Genomic DNA, 15,896 nt, shown 5'->3' with positions numbered 1-15,896 from the left:
AATCACTATATCCACAAGATACATGATATTTGATATGAGGCACAAACATCTCATGAATTTAAAAATTAAAACAAAATAGTTTGGTGTTCTGTGAAACATACAACTTTCAAGTAATTTTGTCTTTTTAATATTGCAAAATCATTGAAAACTGTGTTTAGTTAAAGTAACTAGTAAAAATGGAACAGAAAAACCAGATAATAGTAATCAAAATATACAGTATAATGAAGGAAGGGGAACTATAGATTAAAATATTCATAATTTGTATTGTACCAGGCTTTATTTGATACGTTATTGTCTATTTGTTGGTTCTTGTTAAATTTTATTAGTAATAATTAGCAATTTTGTTTTTGAACGGCAGTCCTGTTTTACTAATAGAGCTTATTAGCATCTTCCTGTTCATTTCTCAAATAGTTGATAAAACAAATCTAATTTCATGAAATGTCAAAAGGGAAAAAAACATATCAAAAGGGTAAAATACTTTCTCACCTTTTAAATCCTTTGTACAGACATAACATTTATTATACAAATTTTTCGTAAAATAGCAGGTGGGTTCAATTATTATAGATTTCTAAGTGATAGAGATTATAAGTGATAGAGGTGAAATATCGAATTGATAATTGAAGTAATGAACTCGTTACTATATATGCTTCTATTGATGTTTATGCACCACCAGTTCTACCTGGGAGAAATAGCTACACATACAAAATCTTAATGTAGGAACCATTATCAATGGCAGAGATTTGAATATGGCTATGGATTACATTAAAGATAAATCTTGTAACAAGAGAAGTGTAAGGACCTACATGTTAGAGAACCTCTTAGGACCTCTTTTAGTTTTTATATCTTGAATACACGTTAAAAATAGATTATACATCGATATTTCACAAACTAGTCCCAACTATAATACGTTCTAATTTCTGATCAGATGCCTATATCCACAAGTATAAATACTAGTCGAAAGCATAAAGTTCCAATATAGAGATTTAATTAATTACTTATCAAAGATCTAGATTTTACTAAGCATACACTACCAACACAAATTTTGGAAACAACAAATAATTTACAGAAAGACTGGAGGTGACTGTTTTATTCCCTACTTTTCCTCACTCAGATCACTTATTAAATATCATGGAATCCCTGAAATATATAATTGTTTCCTTTTTTATTTTTATAAATGCATTCAGATTTTATTTTATGCAATCAGATTTTAATGAGCAAGTGATCTTAATTGGGACATATTCATTGTCATCCATTAGCCTCTTCCCCACTCTGATGCTAAGGGCACCATTGTGAAGTATGAAATAACCTGGAACGTTGTGAATGAAGTCGGTGAGCAGTCAGCCATTGCTCCTGTGTCTGTCAACAGCACAGAGTTGCACCTAAACTTCAGCGATTACGTCATCGCGGTCAGAGCGGTCAATTCGGTTGGCTCCTCTCCCTCTTCTCAGATCAGAATCCTAGGACTGTTTGAAGGTGAGTGACTTCAATCCAATGTGGGAAGTGACGGCTGGTGCAATCAGAAACTGACGTACCTTCACCTTGGAGTTCAGCTTGTATCTCTTTGGCAGTTATCCTTGGTTCTTTTTCTACCATTCGCACTATCCTTCTGTTCACTCTGGGATCGATTTTCCTCTTGCGGCCGCGCCCAGGGAGGTTGGCTACAGTTCCATGGACCTTAAACTTCTTAATAATATTTGCAACTGTTGTCACAGGAACATCAAGCTGCTTGGAGATGGTCTTGTAGCCTTTACCTTTACCATGCTTGTCTATTATTTTCTTTCTGATCTCCTCAGACAACTCTCTCCTTTGCTTTCTCTGGTCCATGTTCAGTGTGGTGCACACAATGATACCAAACAGCACAGTGACTACTTTTCTCCATTTAAATAGGCTGAATGACTGATTACAAGATTGGAGACATGTGTGATACTAATTAAAGAAACTAATTAGTTTGAAATATCACTATAATCCAATTATCTATTATCTTTTCTAAGGGGTACCAACAAATGTGTCCAGGCCATTTTAGAATATCTTTGTAGAATAAGCAATAATTCATCTATTTTCACAGCTTCTTTGCTTTATTCTATGACATACCAAAGGCATGCAAGTATACATGATAAAATAGCTTTTAATTTCATCACTTTTCAGGGGGAATGAAGCATTATTTCAATGAGCTGTAAGGGTACCAACAAATTTGAGCACGTCTGTATATATATATATATATATATATATATATATATATATATATATATATATATATATATATATATATATATATATATATATATATAATATACATACACACAGCTGATTTATTTTTATCTCTGAACTGTTGTTTTCTTTGTTTTGCAGAACAAGCTGATGAACCATCTATAATTTCTGGCATGCCCAGTGGCTTTAACCTGAGCTGGTCTCCTGGCACCAATGAGACCTGCGGGTATATTGTGGAATGGTGTCTTTTTCCAGACACATTGGATTGTAATATGCAATGGGAAAGAGTCCCACCCAAAACAACGCACACAGTGATAACATCAGGTAAGCGTTTATATAAATCAAATCTAATTAATAAATAAATAAATAAATAAATACATAAATATACATTTATAATTAATAAAAGTTATAGGCTAGACTTAAGATTTCTAGTTTAAATCTGAGAAGAGAATCGATTATGTGTGCAAACAATAGCAAACTGAAAAAATGCAGTTTAAATTAAAATAATAATACAATTATTTAAACAAAAACTACATTGATTGTGCCTCATTAGGACTTTCTATACTATTACAGTACTACTGTATGTTTTGTTTTAACATATTACTCTGAATGCTATCTACCTTTATTGTTGTATAAAAAAAAAATATTAGGGGGGAAACCTAAATTTGATGTTAAACAAAATGCTATTACATTATTTATACGTTTTGAAATGGAGGGGAGAGGTGCAAACAGGAGTCTAAATATTGTTTTCCATTATGCAGCAAATAATTACACAACTACCAGATTAATATCCTGAGAATTGTGCTTTTAAAATACTGTATTTATCATTGAGCACTTACACTTTGTTGATGGAGTGGCTTTATAGAATACAGTATGTAAAGCATTTAATTAAATACATCTAACCAGCATCCTAACAATATTTTTATGAATCTGGCCCAAAGTCCCAAAATGCGTTGAAATCAAATATGTGTTTCGCAAACAGAAAAGTTTGGTGCTTGCCTTCATGTCAAACTGTTGTATAATTAGCAAGGTCATCCTGTCTCATTTATTTTTTGCAGTAATCACGCTTCACCTTCTGATAACTTGGAGGTTGCATTTTAATTATAAAAATGAAATTTACAACTTCTGATACTGTATTTTGCAATTCAGGTAATGCAGTGTTTGTAAGCACACAGCAAGTGTTAAAAAAAACACACACATACACCGTTACATCATTTCTAAAAAAAAAAAAAAAACTGTTATGTGAAGTAACAGTCCTTGTGCTTTATCTTATTTTAAATGATTGTCTGTGACCATCTTACATCACCTTGGCAGAATGGAGCAAGGTAAAGCTAAGGAAACGGTTTATAAGAAGTGTGTTGTTTTTAAGTGTGATGTACACTCAGAGGTTAACTCCCCGACAAATAAACAAGTTTGAAATACTTTGTGGTTATTACAGTTCAAAATGTATCACCTAGTGCCCTTCACTTTAATACAAAATATGGGTTAAATCAAAAGACACAACTGCTTTGTTAATGAAAGCTGCATATTTCAGCATAACGCAGCATGTAAAGACAGCTACTGGAGCTGGTAAAGAGAGGAGAGGGGCTAACATTAGAATGTTCCTATTGACTTCAAAAAAATGTTATACAGTGCCGAGAAAAAGTCTGTGAACCCCAATGATAATTATGGAAATTCCATAGTTTTACCATAATAGCCTTCTTGAATCTTTTCTTAAATATCCAATAGGGTTTATATTAACCAATTCCATGTCTTTTGAAACAAAATGATGTATGAATTAGACAAACAATGAGTAATTAAGATTCAGGGTATGTGAAAAAGTAAGTGAACCCCTGGTTATATGAGCTCAATTAAGGGGATAATTAGAATCAGGTGTTTTAAATAATTAGGTATTTTATTATTATTATTATTAGTATCATTTATTACTTAGCAGGCGCCCTTATCCAGGGCGACTTACAATTGTTACAAGATATCACATTATTTTTACATATAATTACATAATTTTTTTTTTACAATTACCCATTTATACAGTTGGGTTTTTACTGGAGCAATCTAGGTAAAGTACCTTGCTCAAGGGTACAGCAGCAGTGCCCCACACCTAGGATTGAACCCACGACCCTCCGGTCAAGAGTCCAGAGCCCTAACCACTACTCCACACTGCTGCCCTGTAGATCTTCAGGGGTGAGTTTGGGAGGCCCCACCCTATATAAAGATCAGAAACTTTGTGAGTTTGGTCTTCACCATACAGGTGTGTGGAAACACGTCATGCCGCGATCAAAAGAAATCTCTGAGGACCTCAGAAAAACAGTTATTGATGCTTATCAGTCTAGAAAGGGTTACAAAACCATTTCTAAGGATCTGGGGCTCCATCAATCCACTGTCAAATGGAGAAAGTTCAAGACCACAGTCACTCTACCCAGCAGTGGTCGTCCTACCAAAATCTCTCCAAGAACAAACCAGAAAATCATCAAGGAAGTCGCAAAGAACCCCAGAGTAACATCCAAGGATCTGCAGGCCACTCTCGCCTTGGCTAATGTTAGTGTTCGTGACTCAACTGTCAGAAAAAGACAAAACAAGAATGGTGTTCATGGAAGGATAGCTAGGAGGAAACCACTGCTCTCTAAAAAGAACATTGCTGCCCATCTGAAGTTCGCCAAAGAGCACATAGATGATCCACAAGACTTCTGGGACAATGTTCTCTGGACAGACGAGTCAAAGGTAGAACTTTTTGGCCTCAATGAGAAACATTATGTTTGGCAAAAACCAAACACTGCGTTCGAACAGAAGAACCTCATCTTCTGCTGCCTCAGGACCTGGACAGCTTGCCATCATTTACACAACCATGAATTCTGCATTGTATCAGAAGATTCTAGAGGAGAATGTCAGGCCATCCGTCTGTGAGCTGAAGCTGAACCGAAAGTGGGTCATGCAGCAAAACAATGATCCTAAACATACAAGCAGATCTACAAAAGAATGGCTGCAGAAGAAGAAATTCTGCATTTTAGAATGGCCTAGTCAAAGTCCGGACCTAAACCCCATCCAAATGTTGTGGCAGGACGAGCATGAGCTGTCCATGCAAGGAAGCCTTCAAATGTCACTGAGTTGAAGCAGTTCTGTAAGGAGGAATGGGCCAAAATTCCTCAAAACCGATGCAACTATTCTGCAGCCCTGCTCTACTTCATGTAAATAGTTTTGCTATAAACACTTCATAACTTCAACTAAAAGTTTAATGCTTAAACTGAACTATTTTGCCAAAATGTAAATATTATCTTCGAGGCTTAACCCCCCCCCCCCCCCCCCCCCCCCCCCCCAAGTATACATTCTGGTATACAAACATTACAACTCAACTGTGATATTGTACGCTGCTGTGGGAAGCAGTTTTTGTCTACAGCAGTGCTAACAGTTAACATTGTTGTCCTTTCAGATGGCTTTAGACCTGGTGTGAGGTATTCTATTTCTGTCTATGGATGTTCACAGCACAAAGAGTACCTTTTGAAGAAGATGGTTGGGTACACACAGGAGTTGGGTGAGTGATCAAAAGCAGAGGCACTTCAGACGATGCAGAAGATGTTTACAATATAACTAATACAAGGAGTGGATGGGAAAAAAATTAATGTGATGTCTAGGGTGCACTTTTGTCTAAATGTCCCTCACATTGCTATGTATTCTGTTATTTATTTAAAAAGCCATGTCACTATTTTCAATACTGAAGATATTACTGGCTTTAATAGACAATATTACTGATCACTGACAAGGAAGGGGCCATTCTAGAGAATTGGCTTTACAGCAGTAATGTATCCCTCTATTTCAACACTATTTAAACACCCTGCATGTTGAAACAGGGTTATTTTGGATATTCATAGGTGTCCTAAATACTATTGACTGTGTTAGAACATACATTTTTTTTTCTTTGTACAACCCCTCTAGAATATGTTATAGATAACTGACCATAAGGGGCACTGTTACAATATATATATATATATATATATATTTTCTTTCCTAAGCTCCAAGACGGGCTGTCAAGGTAAAAGCAGAAGCAAACTCTTCACATACAGTCACTCTGCGGTGGGAGGACATTCCAGTGCAGGATCACCAGGGTTTCATCAGAGGATACAGGGTGTACTATGTCCCGCAGGTGAACTTCAGTGCCAGATCCCAAAAATCAGGTAAAAAAAGTGCCATTTCCATTGGCTTGACAAAATAAGCTAGAATTGCTTTTCTGTGCAAAGTTGAGAGTCTGAGAATATTGAGTCTGTTTTCTCTGTACCAACAACTGGTCAGAAATACCATGGAACAAGAAAAAAGTCAATTCATCGTCACTGCTTCTTTAACCAAGTATTGCAGATTCAAGTTTCCTCAAAGTAATTTTATACTTACAGCCACCAGGTGTCAGTTTTCGCATAGTTCAGGGATTTAATTCAACTGATGGAAAATAATTGAGCTGTAGCTTAATCAGGGAAATATCTAAGACTGCCATTACATTGCAATGTGATTTGGTCACACCTGATCTAGAATATAGAGGCTATAGTTTTGAGTGTGCCTATGTGGCAGGGCAAATAGTGTAAATAGTGCTTGGGAATGTGAGGTTGGCAGGGATGGAGTTAATTATGTCCCTGCCAACAATCACACTTGTGGCCGTTCCCCAATTAGGTAAATTAGTGGTAATTGGGTAGTGGCCACCTGTATAAACTGGTGGCCACTACCCAATTACTTTATTTGGAGAAGGGAGTTTGTGAGTTTTTAACCTGTGTGTTGATGTGTGTTTGTAACTATAGTGAAAGCGAATGCCCAGCCTATATTATGTTTGCTTGTTTTGTTAAAATCTTTGTTTTGGCCTGAGTGCCCGTTTATTTGTTCAATAAATGTGCGCTTTAGCGCTTGAACTACAGCTTCTTCCTGCTAATACCATCTTGGGCCCACAGCGCTGTCCTGTCAGAGCCTATTTAATTTAATGGCTGAACTTAAGACTAACATCTGGTTTCTGTCCGACTAACTATAGGACAGATAAGTGCTGACTAATGAGCCCTGCAGCTGTTTACCCTGGTAGATATATTTACATGTATTTATTTATTTATTTATTTATTTTTTCATTTTTTTTAATGAGTAAAACAGAAAAGCATACGGTTGCATTTCTCCTGTACCACCCACCCCAAATTCAGGAAAGTAAAGGTGCTTTTGTCTTTTGGTAGGTATTAAAGAAGTGATAAACATCACAGATCCGGATGTCAGGAATGTAACAGTGACAAATCTCCACAGCGCTACATATGAGTTCACAGTTAAGGCTTATACTGCTGGTGGAGAGGGCATTGGAGAACCTATCAATATCAACTTGGTCGACAGCCGTAAGTAGTATATATGTGTGTGTGTGTGTATGTAGAGGTATAGGGACGTCCTTTCCTATAGTTTAAACCCTGTTTAATTTATGCAGACACAGCTATTTGGCATTCAGTTTACTTCTGTACTATATCAGTGTTCGTGTTGCCAGATGCAGAGTGGGTTTTAGTAGGTTTAATTTTGGGTAGAATCTTCTCATTTACTGAGCTAGGTAATAGTAGACTAGCTCTTTAGAAGTTTCCTTAAAATGACACTAGAAAACACCCAGGTAATGCAGTGCTCTTGCTTAGTCAGGGATATTTTGTGAACCAAGCCCTTACAATATGCTACTGATGCATTTATTTTTCTATTCCTCTAATGACAAACAGTAATCCTTTTTTTTTTCCTCATTTAGCTTTGGGTTTATTTCTTGCGATTCTCATCCCACTGGGGGTCACCTGCTTCTGCGGGATTCTTTTAGGGATCTTCTGTTACACTAAGAGGAATTGGTATGTATTTTGTTAGTCATTGAGAAATGTGGGTGGGCCATCATACCTTAATCGCCCATCAAGCAAAGCTTCACCCATGGTCATGGAGCGAGATACCATTGAAATTTCCAGATAGCAGCCAGTATGACTGCATTAGCATACGTTTCTGATTGCACAAAATTGTACACAGAAAAGGTGTTTCTAAATAAATGTAGGCAACGGGCTTGTAAAAAGGAGGGGGGTGGTCTAGTTCCTAATTTAAAATGGTAACTAAAGGTAAAAAAGCACAGATTAATTTGGGCTCCTTTTTGTGATCATTTTTTTAATTTTTTTTTTTATATTTGTAGTGTGAAGGAGACTTTCTATCCTGATGTCCCCAATCCAGAGATACATGGGGAACAATGGTCTGTTGTAGAGGTAATGTATGGGACAGTGTCATTTCATGTTTCTATATTAATGATGCATCCCAGAGGGTATTAAATCACACTGAAACAGATATGGAACCAATTTACAAAATTACTAATGTTCACTTCAGTAGTTCGGGACAAACACCAATCACAAAATGTTTTAGTACAAATATTTATTGTAGAGAATGCGGAGTATGCGATTTAACAGAAAAGTATGCTGTATATACACATTCATTTGGCATCAAACCTAACTTGGTTTGAGGGTTCGCTGCCTGGCCAACTGGACGAGACTGAGACCCCCATTTGATAAAACATAAAAACTGTTATTAAGAAAGGTGGAGATGGGGAGGTGGTGGGTTACGATGAAATCAAAACGCAACTGAGAGATAAGTGAAGAGGGTATTTATAGTGCTAACAATTTAAATTAGCTAATGTGTAAATTGAATGATTCAATTTGGTGATGCTGAGATTGGTGTCTGACCCTCCTCCCGAACTTTAATTATAAATTTCATTTCAGTAGTTCGGGACAAACACCAATCACAAAATGTTTTAGTACAAATATTTATTGTAGAGAATGCGGAGTATGCGATTTAACAGAAAAGTATGCTGTATATACACATTCATTTGGCATCAAACCTAACTTGGTTTGAGGGTTCGCTGCCTGGCCAACTGGACGAGACTGAGACCCCCAAAAAGAACAAGCCGGTCTCAATGCCACAATTAGAATTGAATATAGCCCACTTGAAGGTTTAGCCAACCTTTAACAAATGATCATCAGCACGCAGGAGAGGAAAACAAAACCCATTTTTGGAAAATAAACCTCTGGGAACCCATGGCTGATTCGATTGCCCTTCCTCCAGGCAGGCTACTAACACTTAAGAGCACATTTCTGTAAAAGCATTTTTAGGCTCCATAATATTTGTTATAATGTAAACTTGGTAAGCACTGGAGGATCAACGACCTAACCGTTTGATAAGAGAGTCTGGAACTCAGTGGGAAAAAGCTGCTACGATTCTGAAGGAAGGACCGGAAAACTGCTCAGCTGCGAATCCGGACCTGGAAATAAATCAGGTGAAAAGGTGAAAGAAGAACAAATGTTGGGTGACGATTGTTCAGTTTTCGTTAATAAACAGCGGGCCTGAGGGTGATGCGCCCTGAGAAAGATGGAGATGGACAAGAGAGAAAGGGGTCATATGGGCCAACATGGGAGTTTAATTTATAAACAAAATTGAAAAGCTTTCTCTAATCTTCCTGGTCCGTTTTACTTCTTTTGAGCAGGAAGGAAAGGGTATCAGATGAGGGGATTGCTAGGTCAGAGATTAAGGGGTGAATCTGGGGGTTGAATTTGAGAGTGATGTAGACTCCCAGCACCTATGGGAACCCAAGAAGGCTAAGAGAAAGAGCTGTAAGGTTTTATCTAAAACAGGCAGGAGTAGCTGGAGCAGATGAGAGGCACCAAGAGAGTACGTTGATGGCAATAGGTAGGCAAGCAGGAGGAGAAAGAGATTTTGATAGTTGAAGCCCTTTCAGGATTAGTGAAATTTGTGAGTTGCAGAGTGTAGAGCTGGGACACTGAAATTGAGTTGAGTTTGTAGAAAAACTTGATGCCGGAAATTCAAATCTTATAGCTCTGTTCTTAAGGGACATAAAACAGGATGACACTACGGGCACTGAAAATGATGGAAAGGAATGTTGAATGCAAAGTGAAATTTTAAAGCAATTCCAGGATGACCGGTACATTTGCAGTGAGCAGGGAGTGATGCTGAGAAGAGTTGTTTCTTGAGCCTGCAGAAATCAGGGAATGCAGCAAGTGGCTCACATGAATGTCAGGTCTGAAAAATGAGGAATCTGAGTTTGCAGGAGGTCGTCTTCGGAAGCCAATGCTCTGAATCTCTGCGTTTGGAAACGAGAAAGAGAATCAATTATATTCAGGTGGCCGAGAATGTGTTGAGCTCTGAAAATGAACTGATGAGTAACAGATAAACAGGTAATCCTTCTGAATATTCTCATTATATGGTGGGAGAATGAACAATCTTGTTAAAGATTTAGACTGAAGGTGAATTGTGAGTGGAGAAGAATGGATTTTGAGCCCAGGAAGACCCCCAAAAGGAGTGCGGCTACAGCAAATGGACACACTTTGCGCAATGACGAGGAGTGATCGGTTATAGGAATAATGCTGAATTCGTTGGGCCATGGAGCAGAAAACCAATTTTCCCTTGTAGTATCCTCCAAAGCCAAGAGAGGGAGCTGCATCTTTGAACGGCTGAATGTCTTTGTGCAGCAGGAGACAGTTGTCGTAAAAGAAAGTACTGCCATTCCTTTCTTTTAGTAGGAGCTCCCACAGGCGGAGTTCCTTGCAAAAAAAAAAAGGAACCAAACCATAAGTATGACATCATTGAGGGAATAGACAGAAAGGATCAAATAGAGAGAAGGTAGGAGATAAAAGCTCTGCCTCGAGGATTTATCCTCATTGCGTACAAATTGCAAAGCATATGACATGGTTTATTTAAATTTCGAGAAAGCTTTTGACAAAGTCCCACATAAAAGATTAATTTCTCATATTGAACGCAGTAGGGATTCAATGAAATGCATGCACGTGGATTAGGGAGTAGTTAACATGTAGAAAACAGAAGGCCTCCAGAGTATGCAGTATTGCGGCCCTGACTGATATTCAAAGAAATGGGAATGGTTTTGAAAGTGTTTGAATAAACTGCCGGTAAGCTGAAAGAAGAAAAGCATCTCACAGAGAAGAGACCACTATGGGGTCGTGCTGGACACCCATGGCGGCCAGGGAGGTCACTGCAGGGGCCTGCTGAATGCCTGCAGTGAGGGGAGGGTAACCTAAAAGGTTACATTTGGAAGACCGCGGAGGTAAGAAATAGAAGGGGGCAGTGGGGCCCTGTTGAAGCTCGCAGCTGGTAGAAAACCGTTTGACAGAGAAGGGAGCACTATGGGGGCCTGCTGGACGCCCATAATGGCCAGCGAGGTCACTGCAGGGGCCTGCAGTGATGGGGGGTGGGGAATGCGGGAGCAGCCGCACCCAACTGTAATTTCTGATTAGAGGAGACATCAAAAATAGAGCAAGGTAACCAGTGGTGTATTACAGGGATCAGTATTAGGTCCTCTGCTATTCCTAATCTACATAATGATTTAGATTATGGCATAGTAAGCAGACTTGTTAAATTTGCACACAACACAAAAATAGGTGGAGTGGCAAACACTGTTGCAGCAGCGAAGGTCATTCAAAATGATCTAGACAGCATTCAGAACTGGGCAAGCACACGGCAAATGACATTTAATAGAGAAGTGTAAAGTACTGCACACAGCAAGAAAAATGTGCATTATAAATATCATATGGAAGATACTGAAATTGAAGGAATCTTTGAAAAAGACCTAGGAGTTTATGTTGACTCAGATATGTCTTCATCTAGACAATGTGGGGAAGCTGTAAAAAGGCCAACAAGATGCTCGGATATATTGTGAAAAGTTTTGAATTTAAAATCAAGGGAAGTAATGTTAAAAATGTACAATGCATTAGTAAGACCTCACCTAGAATACTGTGTTCAGTTCTGGACACTTCATTAAAAGAAAAAGGATATTGCTGCTCCAGAAAGAGTGCAAAGAACAGCGACCAGAACTGTCCCGGATTTAAAACGCATGTCGTATGCAGACAGGCCAAAAGAAAAGAAGCTATTCAGACTTGAACAAAAACTACGCGGTGATCTGATTCAAGCTTTCAAAATCCTAAAAGGTATTGACAACGTCAACCCAGGAGACTTTTTGAACCAGGACCAGGGGTCACAAATGGAAATTAGACAAAGGGGCATTTAGAACAGAAAATAGGTGGCACTTTTTTACATAGAAAATTGTGAGGGTCTGGAACCAACTTAGTAATGTTGAAGCCGACACCCTGGGATCCTTCTTGATGATACTCTGAGATCAATAAGCTACTAACAACCAAACGAGCAAGATGGGCTGAATGGCATCCTCTTGTTTGCAAATCCTCCCATGTAGTTTAAATGGCCTAGGAGGGACAGAAGATTGCGTTTAGTGGGGGGGGGGGGGGGGGGGGACCGGACCGGACCGGACAGGACAGAAAAGTGGAAATATAAAAAATACAATCCCCCGAGGACAGGCTCAATGGGCATGATTTTAAATGTGTTTGATATATTGGCTTTAGCCAGTCATGCGTTTTTCCCAGCAATTTTGATTAAGAATATGGCGTGGTCGATTTGCATATTGCAGGGAGCAATCTTCGTGAGGGACTGTTGATGCTGGGTGTGGTGGAGTTACGGTGAGCGAAAATGAAGGAAGTTACAGGCAGAATAGCACAGGTTCCTTCAATGAAGTTATTACAAATCTGGCAAAACAATCTCTGGATACAAATGCTCAAAACTGCCGATGAGCAGTGAGGGAAGGGAACCAGAAAGGTTAGGGAACCTGCAGTGAGAGAAGGGAACCAGAAAGGTTATAGTTAGAGGTGAAGGGAGCACTATGGGGGCCTGCTGGACGCCCATAGTGGCCAAAGAGATCACTGCAGGGTCCTGCTGGATGCCTGCAGTGAGGGAAGGGAACCAGAAAGGTTATAGTTGGAGGTGAAGGGAGCACTATGGGGGCCTGCTGGACGCCCATAGTGGCCAAAGAGGTCATTGCAGGGGCCTGCTGGACGCCTGCAGTGAGGGAACGGAACCAGAAAGATTATATTTGGAGGTGAAGGGAGCACTATGGGGGCCTGCTGGACGCCCATAGTGGCCAAAGAGATCACTGCAGGGGCCTGCTGGACGCCTGCAGTGATGAGGGGGTGTAACCAGAAGGTTACAGATGCATATTATACAACAGTGGCGGGGGTCGAAACCCCCAGGATAGATCGCGGGAGCAGCCGCTCCTAACTGTAATAACAATCTCTGGATACAAATGCTCAAAACTGCTGAAGCGCAGAAAGAAAAGCATTTCACAGAGAAAGGATCACTATGAGGGCCTGCTGGACGCCCATAGTGGCCAAAGAGGTCACTGCAGGGGCCTGCTGGACGCCTGCAGTGAGGGGAGGTAACCTGAAAGGTTATAGTTGGAGCCAGAATGCTCAGGAACTGCTAAATGAGCCTTTGATTGACAGGTGCGATGGTCCTGCTTTCGGATTTTTCCGGTAGTAGAAGCGCTTCGTGGAGATGCAGTCGGTGCGGGCGAGGTGTTTCAAGTCCGCTTATAATACGCGGAAATTGGGCTAGCTTCTTGAGTCGCGGGTTGGAATTTGTAAAAACACCCATACTGACATGGGTTGGGCTTGTTTTGTCGTGAGACTTGGCAACACCGGGTAAAGCAACGATCAGTGCTGACGTCATAGCGCCTGCGACGGGAAGGATGAAATAAAGTAAACAAATTCTCCTTACGTGCTGTAGATTTGAATGGGATGTTGTTGCTACGAAGATAAAGCTGGAGCCGGGAGATAGTCCAGTCTCTGATTTCAGGAGTTGCGGAGGAACGAGTGGCCAGGCAGGAGCCACGGCAGACAGGAGAAGCAGACATCTGGGCAGAGAAGTTTGGAGTGGTAATACCGCCGACCGAAGTTGTCGTGGAGTTGGCCCGGGAAGGGCTGGTTGAACTGGTTGCGTGGATCTCGGCTCCGGGGAAACAGCAAACAGATCGTCATCCGTCGAAACGGAATAATCCAGAATGCAGACCATGATGCGTGCATGAACGATGAAATCAAAACGCAACTGAGAGATAAGTGAAGAGGGTATTTATAGTGCTAACAATTTAAATTAGCTAATGTGTAAATTGAATGATTCAATTTGGTGATGCGGAGATTGGTGTCTGACCCTCCTCCTGAACTTTAATTATAAATTTCATAAATAGAAGAATGAGTAAAGTGTATAAGGGGGTTGTTCATGTTTAGGATGCCAAAAGAAGATGCAGAACGAAAGAAGGAAATATAATTTAGACAAATCAGGCGACTTTGAAGTCTGGTAACTGACAGAACAGCCAACATCTGTTGAATCTTGAGCACTGACATTTTAGTTTCTTGACAAGTGCTTTTATTTCCTCTGGTAATGTGTATGCACTCAAAATATTGTTACTTAAAATTGAATGCTCTTAATTGTATGCATTAAGTACAGTATGTTGCATTTAAGTGATACAGTTTTCACACTATTAGTTGTTGGAGTAACTCCCAAATATCCTACCCCTAGAGCTTGTTCCTAACTTTCTCCATGCTACTTGGTTCTGATGTTAGTAGCTGTTTTCCATGGATTTTGGAAAGAGTTTAATGTACTGGCAAATGGTGTTAAAAAAGATTAACCTATTGAAAATGGACTGCATTAGCTTCTGGTATTGGTATCTGTGCACAGATCATTAACTATAGTGCCTATAGTAAGTATTCACCCTCTTGGACATTTTCATAGTTTGTTGTGTTACAACCTGAAATCTTGACGCATTTAAATTGGATTTTTTTTTCTTTGATTTACACAACCTACTCAACACTTTGGCAGACACTGTTGAAGCAGCAAAGGTCATTCAAAATGATCTAGACAGCATTCAAAATTGGGCAGACACATGGCAAATGAAATTTAATAGAGAAAAGTGTAAAGTATTGCATGCGGGCAATAAAAATGTGCATTATAAATATCATATGGGAGATAGTGAAATTGAAGAAGGGAACTATGAAAAAGACCTAGGAGTTTATGTTGACTCAGAAATGTCTTCATCTAGACAATGTGGGGAAGCTATAAAAAAGGCTAACAAGATGCTTGGATATATTGTGAGAAGTGTTGAATTTAAATCAAGGGAAGTAATGTTAAAACTCTACAATGCATTAATAAGACCTCACCTAGAATATTGTGTTCAGTTCTGGTCACCTTGTTACAAAAAGGATATTGCTGCTCTAGAAAGAGTGCAAAAGAAGAGTGACCAGAATTATCCCGGGTTTAAAAGGCATGTCGTATGCAGACAGGCTAAAAGAATTGAATCTATTCAGTCTTGAACAAAGAAGACTACGCGGCGATCTGATTCAAACATTCAAAATCCTAAAAGGTATACACAATGCAAACCCGGGGGACTTCTTTGACTTGAAAAAAGAAACAAGGACCAGGGGTCACAAATGGAGATTAGATAAAGGGGCATTCAGAACAGAAAATAGGAGGCACTTTTTTACACAGAGAATTGTGAGGGTCTGGAACCAACTCCCCAGTAATGTTGTTGAAGCTGACACCCTGGGATCCTTCAAGAAGCTGCTTGATGAGATTCTGGGATCAATAAGCTACTAACAACCAAATGAGCAAGATGGGCTGAATGGCCTCCTCTCGTTTGTAAACTTTCTTTTGTTCTTATGTTCTTAAGAGGCAAGGGAATTTTTATTATGAAACAACAGTTAATGAAAAATAAAAAAGTGAAATGTCTTGGTTAGATAAGTATTCACTCCCCTGAGTCAATACTTGGTAGAACCACCTTTGGCAGCAATTACAGCTGTGAGTTTTTTGGGGTAAGT

The 15,896-nt window shown here is 39.3% G+C and overlaps 1 protein-coding gene across 1 annotated transcript in view; it reads left to right on the top strand.

The window, feature by feature from the left end:
- The window catches only part of LOC117409544 (leukemia inhibitory factor receptor-like), a 77,516-nt gene that overhangs the window by 56,001 nt on the left and 5,619 nt on the right, over window positions 1-15,896 (top strand). The window contains exons 14-20 of the mRNA XM_058995800.1: window positions 1,257-1,473; window positions 2,350-2,532; window positions 5,633-5,734; window positions 6,213-6,374; window positions 7,398-7,550; window positions 7,937-8,030; window positions 8,357-8,426. Of these exons, the coding sequence (XP_058851783.1) occupies window positions 1,257-1,473; window positions 2,350-2,532; window positions 5,633-5,734; window positions 6,213-6,374; window positions 7,398-7,550; window positions 7,937-8,030; window positions 8,357-8,426 (981 nt within the window). The remainder of the gene's footprint in view (window positions 1-1,256; window positions 1,474-2,349; window positions 2,533-5,632; window positions 5,735-6,212; window positions 6,375-7,397; window positions 7,551-7,936; window positions 8,031-8,356; window positions 8,427-15,896) is intronic.

Source organism: Acipenser ruthenus, chromosome 2 (genome assembly GCF_902713425.1).
Source record: "Acipenser ruthenus chromosome 2, fAciRut3.2 maternal haplotype, whole genome shotgun sequence".
Classification (NCBI taxonomy): Eukaryota; Metazoa; Chordata; class Actinopteri; order Acipenseriformes; family Acipenseridae; genus Acipenser; species Acipenser ruthenus.
The sequence above is the reverse complement of the archived record's forward strand: the minus strand, read 5'-3'. Positions and strand labels throughout refer to the sequence as shown.